The sequence below is a fragment of the Sesamum indicum genome, linkage group LG10 (genome assembly GCF_000512975.1).
Source record: "Sesamum indicum cultivar Zhongzhi No. 13 linkage group LG10, S_indicum_v1.0, whole genome shotgun sequence".
Lineage (NCBI taxonomy): Eukaryota > Viridiplantae > Streptophyta > Magnoliopsida > Lamiales > Pedaliaceae > Sesamum > Sesamum indicum.
Genome location: NC_026154.1, coordinates 2,338,283 through 2,347,645, shown reverse-complemented (window position 1 = coordinate 2,347,645; position 9,363 = coordinate 2,338,283). Strand labels below are relative to the sequence as shown.

The 9,363-nt window shown below is 34.2% G+C and overlaps 3 protein-coding genes across 4 annotated transcripts in view; 1 reads left to right on the top strand and 2 right to left on the bottom strand.

Moving 5' to 3' along the window:
* Nucleotides 1–724, bottom strand: part of LOC105171695 (1-aminocyclopropane-1-carboxylate oxidase homolog 1) — an 8,648-nt gene extending 7,924 nt beyond the window's left edge. Inside the window, exon 1 of one of the 2 annotated variants that reach the window (XM_020697390.1) lies at nucleotides 439–724. In XM_020697390.1, the coding sequence (XP_020553049.1) occupies nucleotides 439–447 (9 nt within the window). In that variant the 5' untranslated portion in view covers nucleotides 448–724. The remainder of the gene's footprint in view (nucleotides 1–438) is intronic. The other variant, XM_011092888.2, reaches the window with a different exon arrangement.
* Nucleotides 2,912–4,767, top strand: LOC105171692 (1-aminocyclopropane-1-carboxylate oxidase homolog 1). Its single transcript, XM_011092886.2, has 3 exons — nucleotides 2,912–3,498; nucleotides 3,782–4,103; nucleotides 4,252–4,767. The coding sequence occupies exons 1-3, from the start codon at nucleotides 2,978–2,980 to the stop codon at nucleotides 4,513–4,515; spliced, it is 1,107 nt and encodes a 368-aa protein (XP_011091188.1). The 5' UTR covers nucleotides 2,912–2,977; the 3' UTR covers nucleotides 4,516–4,767.
* On the bottom strand, nucleotides 4,481–6,805 carry LOC105171694 (putative F-box protein PP2-B12). Its single transcript, XM_011092887.2, has 3 exons — nucleotides 6,397–6,805; nucleotides 6,000–6,118; nucleotides 4,481–5,541 (listed from the first exon to the last, which is right to left on the bottom strand). Exons 1-3 carry the CDS (start codon nucleotides 6,673–6,675, stop codon nucleotides 5,106–5,108), a joined length of 834 nt encoding a protein of 277 aa, XP_011091189.1. The 5' UTR covers nucleotides 6,676–6,805; the 3' UTR covers nucleotides 4,481–5,105.

Genomic DNA, 9,363 nt, shown 5'->3' with positions numbered 1-9,363 from the left:
AAAAAGTAAATTATTTATTATCATTTTACTATTTACGAAGTTCAAATTACATCCCTTATTCAAATACAAAATTTGTTTAAATATATAATAAATTTACATCAAATTTCAAATCAATAGTATGTTGAAAGGAATTCATAAATTACTATCCAGTAGGCACAAATTCATACTTATAAAACACAAACCAACCTCGTGGCTGTGAAGCCTTAAAAGCAATGCCTCGTTAACCTTCATCTATTTAGTACTACCCCAGCAATTCATATAAATTTAACACGAATTTGTGGACAAACTGTTAAATACAAAGATGTTCAGAGTTATCAATAAAGCAGAGCACCTCTATTGATATACTAATCACAGAATTTTAGGAGAAGAGGTCCACTGCTGTTCTTGGATCAACTAACGGCAATAAAATAGGTCAAGAACAGAATGATAGCACCTTACCTGATTCATATTGGCCGCGACAAAACTTAAACGCCCACCGCGGCCGCGGCCCAGAGGTGGGAATTCCCCTCCGCAGGCCCCCCAAACCGGCGTCCGTCGACAGGACTCGCGCTACGCGGAGCTTATAGGACACCCTGAATAATCTAATCTTACTAAAGCGCAGATGGGAGATGGACACTGCTGCGGGGGGCCACCGTCGCAGGTGTAATGGGGAGGAGCAAGTTCCGGTGAGAAGCTGATTGAAGAATATAATATTATCCGTAACACGGTGGGGATAATAATTGGGGTTGAATGCATACTCCTTGTACTCTATCAAAAAATAGTGGTAATTTATCTTTATATTTTTTAAAATAAAGTAATTTAGTTCCCTATCTAAGATATTTTATTTCAAAAACTACAAAAAATCAAATTACTATTTTAAGGTAAATTGCTAATTTTTTTCCTCCATGTTGAGCTCATTTGCTCATTTTGTAATATTACAATGGAATTGTTAGCATTTTCTCGATAATAATTCGATGAGAAATTTAATTCAGATTGAGTTTGGTCTGATATAACTATATAGTAAGTGCAATACGATTGTTTTATGATTAGCGTATAGTCCAGAAAATGTGAGTTTGGTATGATAAAACCTGATTTGGCTAAAAAAAACTTAATTTAAAAAAATATTAAAAGTTTATCATGATATAATAAATTAATTTGAGAATTTGAAACAGGTCTTGATATGAAATTTTCGAATAAATTCAACTAATTTATTATTATGAATTAAATCCTAATTTATGGATGCATATACAAATCTATACTTTCTTTTATAATTAAAAATTGATTAATTGACATGGACTCATAATTTGGTCCGCCAATTAACCACCCTCCACCGTAATAGACAAAAGTATCTGTATTCTATTATTTCCACTTTTTTATTTTTATTTATTTATGTTGTCTTCTTTTCGATGCAATGTCTTTTTTCTTATATCTCTTATGATAATTAAGATAAAACAGTAAAGTATCAAAGTTTTATTATAGAGAATAAGTAATTCGATATTTATATTATTCATTTACAAAATATGCACATGCATAGGATTGTATATTTTAAATAAAGTAGATTATAGCTACATCCTATGAAATATGCATATAATTACGAATATTCCATTCTTGTTTGAGAAAATATCAATACTCCCATCAAATGAAAAATAATATATAACTCTTAGACGGTGAGATAAATATTACTAGTTTATCCTTGTAGACTGTCCGATTTTATTGATCCAACACTAGTTCTTGTCATCGGAACACCGGTTCAATCACTGGGTCGACCAATTTTTTAAAAAAATAAAAAATAATTTTTGGACTTTTCGATGTTTTTTCTTTTACTTGGTCCACTTTAAAGACTGATCGATGGTTCGGATGGGCAGCCAATTCAAATTGGACCGGATTTCAACATTACTACCAACCACTAGAAAATCTTGACACTGAATGAAATAACTCAAGTAGCTTTGTCAAAGGTTGCACAAAATCCAACTAGAATTTGTCTAAAATACAAGATAACGTGAACTTGAATTTGACCTGTCATCAAGATTAATACCCCAGGAAAAGCATTTTGATTGGCTGAGCTACTCATTTTTCCATTTCTTCTTATTTTTTTATTTTTTCAGCAAGAATTATTTCTAGTAAAGTTTCAAATTAAAGGACTCCATTTTACTCTTGACCAATCAATAAGTTGGAATTTCACTTTATGAATTAAGTGCTTCTAGAATTAAAACATATAAAGAAAAATATAAACTCTTCTAGATAATTAATCAAGTGTTTTTACTCTTTATTCATTTTTTTTCTTAACATTTACTACAAAAATGTTAACAATGAGCATTTGCATTATCGATTTCTGTATGAAAATCGTAATTTTAATTTTGTAAGTATAAAAATATTAATTTTAATTTTGTATAAATTTATTTTAATAATTTTATCATTTAAATTATCAAAATAAATTCATACAAAATTAAAATTATTACCCCGTACTTACACAATTAAAATTCACATTTTTCCAGACTTATGCTTATGAGATTCAAAATTAATATACACTTTTTAACCAAACATTTTAACTTAAAATATTTTTTCAGTATTTATTGCAAAACACTTTATATTATATATTGATTTCATTTTTCTTTTTTCAATAATTCTTACAAAAACACCTTTTGTTGGTGTGAAGCTGTGATTGCGTCCACTGGGCTTGTTCTTCCTTGGAAAGACGTCAAAATCAATTATGAAAATCATGTCATTTTCCTCAATTCTTTTATGGTAAATGTAGGTGTCCTTTTCCTGAATTCGGATAACTTTGTTAAAAATCAACCAGTGTGCAGCGACTTTGTGAATCATCATTCACCAACTCAATTTCCAGAAAAAGAGATAAACAAATAATTCAAAAATCAGCAAACTAACTTTACAGATCAAAGCATCATCACGTCCAGAACACTATAAAAACATCCAAATTATCTGAACATGAGCTTACCCGAGTCATCTTCCTGTCTGCAACTCATTACAGGACAGCAAGATGGAAGTTCAGACAATGAAAGTTCATGCATACGATCGACTAAGTGAACTAAAAGCATTCGATGATTCAAAATCAGGCGTGAAGGGACTTGTTGATGCTGGTGTTACGAAGATCCCACGCTTCTTCATTAATGATAATGATATGCCTGGATCCGAACCGTGCAACTTCAACTCAGAAGCCATCTTTCCAGTCATAGATTTATCAGGCATGCACCATGCTGCAAACCGTGCTGGAATTGTCAGCAGAGTGAAAGAGGCATGTGAGAAGTGGGGATTCTTTCAGATAATCAATCATGAGATGCCGCTGCGAGTGATGGATGAAATGATTGCAGGGGTTCGAAGATTTCACGAGCAAGATGCTGAGGTTAAGAAGAAATACTACGGTCGTGATGTCACGAAAAAGTTTCAGTACAATAGCAATTTCGATCTTTACAAAACACGGGCGGCCATGTGGAGGGATACTATCACTTGTGTAATGGCCCCTCATCCACCTGACCCGCAGGAATTGCCAGATGTATGCAGGTACGAGTAAAGATCATTTAGTTGATTAAACTTGGACGAAATATTTGCATATAGACATACAAACAAAGAAGTATGATCTGTATGTCTGTTTTTTGTTTTCTTGATCAGTTATTGTTGATCCAACTTTATTTAGGATAAATTTTTAATCCAGAATTAATAGTTGAAGGGTAATCACGTAACGTTTTACGTTTGATTTTGGTTTTTGCTTTTAAACACGTTTTACGATCTGTCTTGCAATTTCCTAACAACTTACTGCTATAAAATGGTTTGCTTTATCCTACAGAGACATCATGTTTGAATACTCTAAGCATGTCATGAGAGTGGGGCATACCGTGTATGAATTGCTGTCGGAGGCTTTGGGCCTCAATCCCAGCTACCTGAGAGACATTGGCTGTATTGAGTCGAATTTCATCGTGGGCCATTATTCTCCGGCTTGCCCAGAACCAGAACTGACCTTTGGCATCAGAAGCCACGTCGACTTCGGCTTGCTCACAATACTCTTGCAGGACCAGATTGGCGGTCTCCAGGTGCTTCACCAGAATCAGTGGGTCGACGTTTCTCCCTTGCCTGGAAGTCTAATAATAAATGTTGGGGACTTTATACAGGCAGGTTTTTGCAGCATTGCAGCTCATTCTGCTCTCTCTCTCTCTCTCTCTCTCTATATATATATATATATATATATATATATATTCTAGCTGTTAAACATTGTAGCCTACGAAGAATGCGTTATTGAATGAATATCCGTTGCTGCAGCTGATCAGTAACGACAAATTCAAAAGCGTGAAACACAGAGCACTATCAAAAAGGGTAGGGCCAAGAATTTCAGTTGGTGTTTTCATTAAACCCTACTACGCTGATGGAGATAATTTGCGGGTGTACGGACCTATCAAGGAGCTGTTAACTGAAGAAGAGCCGGCTATCTACAGGGAAACAACTTATAAAGACTATGAAAGATTCTACTTCGCCAATTGTGATGACGGAACCACCAAGCTGCCGTATTTCAGGCTGGGCACCTGATCAATGGTCCTGCAGTGGCAGCTTGTCAAGTACTGGATAGTTGTGAACTGACCTTCTTCACCACTCTCCAAGTGCATCTGAAAGTCTACCAATTTAAAAGTTTTTACTACAAAACTATGCATTATACTGTCCTTGTGGCATGTGTGATAAATACAGACAGACAGAAGAATAAATGTTAGGAGTCTGTTTGGATGGTTTAAGTGGAGGAAGATGGAAGATAATATTGATGAACTATGGAATAATCTTCATATACATAAGGTTATATTTTTTCGAATAATAAATGCATGATCTCTATTTCAGTTACATTAAGTTTAATTTCAATAAAAATTTACAAAAAGTTGATTGCATGAGGTTTACTAATCAAACTCAACATCCAAGAGAATGAAAACAGAGTTCCTAGGTCCGAGATATATTCAAAAAGATACATAGAATCACAGTTCTATAGCAAAACCATACACCATATTGAGTTAACTTCAAGCAATACATAAAATCTCCTGCAAACATAGAAAGAAATAATAAATTTTGCACTGATTGATTCCCTTTGAATTTAAGAAAACGTAGTGTCTTTCACTGTACTGATCATCATGCTCTTAACTTTCCTTGGGCCTTACCTCAATCCCTTCGACTATAAGGCCACCTTTCCGATAGAGAATTTCAGTTTCAGAAAGTTTAGCTTCAACTTCCCGATTATCTCCTTCAGCAACCAAAAATTCTCCCAACTCCAGCTCAAGCCAACCATCTATTCTGCTGCATGGAACCCGGGCATTGATATTTCTTTCCATTTCAAGCTCATCTGCTAGTGGGTCTATGTAAACAGTGTGGCCCACGTCTCCTCCAATCTCATTGGTACAATCATCTAGAAATTTAACGGATGCCTTTGAGGAACAATCAAGCTCGTGATGCAGCTTAGAGAATTTAAACACAAAATATGCTGCATAATTGGTGTTAGGTGATAGCATTTTCACTTGAAATCTTCCTGAGATCTCAAGCCAGTAGACCTTGTATAGGTTGGCAACCTCACCAAATCTGCATTGCAGCGTAGATGCAGTGGATATCATTCTATAGCACTTCTACAAACAAACAAAGTTCAGTTCTTTTGGAACCTCTCATATGTTAGACATTTTCTAGACAGGTGCAAAACATGTGTGCAAGACCAAATACAACACAAACAAAATTCTATAGTGCACAGTTGCAGCTATAGTGAAACATTACAGAATACAGTTTTGCTCCCGAAAACTAAAATGCATACCAAAATCAGATCAACGTTAGTTGGTGGGCCGAGTGTAACGTTGATCAATCTCTACGTTTTATAAACACTAATGCACAATCATTTGAAATTGCATATGCGCATGAACTCTAGCAGTAGCTTATTTTATTGCTTAGTTAATTTCTCCTTCTCTGAATCCTTGTTTGAGGATACCACATCTATAAACAGGTGCATATTGCTGAATCTCGAGGGAAAGATGAGTAAGAAAGTGATGTACCTTGACTCTGGTAAAGAGTTCCATTTCCTGTACGTCAGACTGTCTTTCCATGCTATATCAAGTTCTCTTGCGGACAACATATAACACTTCTTTCCAGTTGATCTGCTCAATCTAAAACTCTGTTCAAAAATTCAACATTTGGCTTTAACACAAGCATATACTCTGTAATCTGATATCTATTATAGCATAAAAATTCGATTCAAGATCAATGACATCAACAAGCAGCGGAGAAAAAATGATTTTGCTCCAGAAACAAACAGCAATCGTGAAAAGATCTTACTTTCATCTGCAATAAATCAAACAATAAAGAGGATCGGCCCGTAATTTCAGAATAGAACGAAAGCCCCGAGAAAAAGAAACACAAGGAAATCAAGGGTTATAGAAGAGAAGCAGATACCATTTTGCCCTCGTCAAGAAGCAGAGACTCAGAAAGCAAAACGTAGAGCTCTTTCATGGTGGAAAATTTCACCGAAGAACAAGACCTTGAAAGGATTTCTTTGTAATCAGGCGGCAGAAACCGCTCCCAGACGGTGTCAGATTCAACGACGGATTTGAATACCGGCGAGACGGCCACCGCCTTGCATGCATCTCTCGGGGACGTAAAAGAAACGATCTTCTCTATGCAGTCCTCTGGCAATAAACAAAAGGGTGATATTTCCCGATTCTCATCAGCCATGGCTGCCCAAGTAAAAGTGCTCCCCGCTTTTTACTTCGGTTCACAGGAACAATGAGTTTTGCGTTGAGCCGGGTAATTCACAAAGGCTCTTCTGAATTTCCCGATACTATGAATTTTAGCTATAGCAAATATAATGGTCTATACAAAAATAAAGTTGTTAAACAAATTTATTTTAGCCCAATCCATCTGACTAGATGGCTAGAATTGGACCGCCACTTGCTGCTTGGCCTATTTTCTTCTTGCCCTCGCCCACTTTCTGATTCGATCCGCTAGGTCAACCCATTTCCCCCCTTTTAAATGGTTCGTCTCTTCCTCTTTTAGTAAAAAATCTTAATCCCTTTTCGAAACCTCGATTCTCTTTGTCTTCTCTCTCTTCATTTATCTGGTGTTGGGTTTCCCTCCACTGTTTTTTGTTTCTTTCTTTATCGTCATTTATCATCGATCTTCATATATGATGTTAAATGGGTTATCCTTATATATATTGTTGGCTTCATTTTGGTTTTAGATTAGAACCTAAAATCCTTCTCCTCTTTAATCTCCTTCTTTTTTCCTTAAAGTTTTTCGTGAACAAACATTTGTAGTTGACCGATCTTGTGTGGATCTTCGCCTTTGTGACCCTAGCTTAATATAATAGTCTTTGTGGCTTTGTAGTTTCAGGTAACCGTAAGTATGGTTTGAAGGCTCTATGGCTTTTGGGTTTACATTGATTTTGTCTGGCCCTCTGAGCTTTATTCATATAAACATGTTGTGATCTCTAGTCCTTTCTTTTTTGTTTTAATACTTGCTGTACTTTTTGCTTTGTACTCGTATAGATATGTAATTTTTATTTTATAAAATGTTTGTATAAGGGGTTTTCGAACTCTTTTAAAATTTTGTAATAGTTGATAGGCCTAATTTTATTGTCTGGGCTTGGATCGCTTTTGGAGGTTGATACTTTACAATTTACAAATAACTATATATGATTCATCAGTATTCACAATGAATTTTAAAAAAATAAGTAAAATATTAGTTTTATACTGTTAAACTAACACAAATATAGTATTTCTATTAGAAATACTCGTGAATGAATAATATTTTAAAATATGAAAATTTAATTACAAAACATCTGGGAAAGGAAATTGATGAAGGGAAACACACCAATTTAATTTGACCTTAGACTTTATTCACATAGAAACTTAATTAAACACTAGCAATTTACTTGAAGATAAAGATAAATTGAATTTAACCCTTTAAATTAAATAAATTCTTACCTATAACCCCCTCCCGCCCTTTTTTTATTTAAACAAAACTGCTAAACGACCATTTTATAGTTTAAAAGTTTAAATTGATACATATGAGAATTGTTTAATGTTGATATTTTACATGCCCTCAAATAAATGATTGGTAAAGAGACTCGAGCATAAAATCGCGTGTTAACTTGGTCTGACTTAGATACTATAATAAACGATTATCTAATTTAATATTAATTTATTAACAAAATAAAAGACACAATTCTCTGCGTGTAATAAACGTACATTTCTATTCATAAAACCTTGTACAATTCATACATATTACATGAGATAATGAGGCAAATCAAAAAGCAACCTCCAAACTTTGAGAAGTCAGTAATATTTGTACAAGTCGTACAATTTATCCGGGAGAACATAATTAATTTCAAGGCCTTCCATTTCCCATATCATAAATTGCAGTTGGACACGACCCAAACACCTCCTCAACGGCCCAACAAATCTGCACAAAACCCTCCATATTACTATCAGTATGACAGTAATAACGGATACTGCTCTCTTCATAATCTTGACTGATTCTTGAGGTATATATGGTATGGTTTGATTCTTTTATTTTATTGAACTTTGCAGCCCATTAAATAGAGGAAATTAAAGAGATAGGTCGCTACGGCACGGCACAGTGTTGTGTGATAATGAAAAGGGCAAACATTTGGAATTATGACGACCACGAATTTGAGAAATCCGAGGATAATCACTGTCTACCCTCAAACAAGAACAATGCCATAGAGACATGAAAGTTACATTTCTTCAAGAAACAAAAAGCATGGATTAGAGTCGCAAGAAATTGGTAAGTGTCCAGGGCCATTGATCGATGGAGGAAGCATGATCTTGTCCATAGATGTAAGCTGCATGCAAAAATTGTATTTTCCGCGCTACAGTTTAGGTTTTTTGAGATTTTGATACCATTATCTTTCAAGTTTGGTTACATCCATAAATTAATACCAAATATAATAACAACAATTATATATATATATACGTCTGCGGAACAGATAAGCTATTTTAGTTACTAACTTGGGTTGTGTAACATACTCGATGTGTGTGCATAAAATATATTTTTTAATAAATAAAAAAAATTAATACATGAATAATAAGTTATTTAAAATTAATAGTAGAGAAACTTAAAGAAAATAAATATTTGTGGAAGAATGGTGATCATAAATAATGCTTAGAGACAGAAAAAATAAGAAATAAATAAAGACAACTGAAAAATTAAAGGTGAAAAAAGGGCTATCCGACTGTAGTTATCAACCGAAAATTCTTATCCAAATTAGGTTTAGTCAAATCAAATTAATCATATAAAAAGTTTGATATACTTGTCATGTAATTAGTTTTTTTTTAAACTGTACAATAATCACATAATGAATATATCAAATAGCAAAACGATATGAAACATGGAAGGATT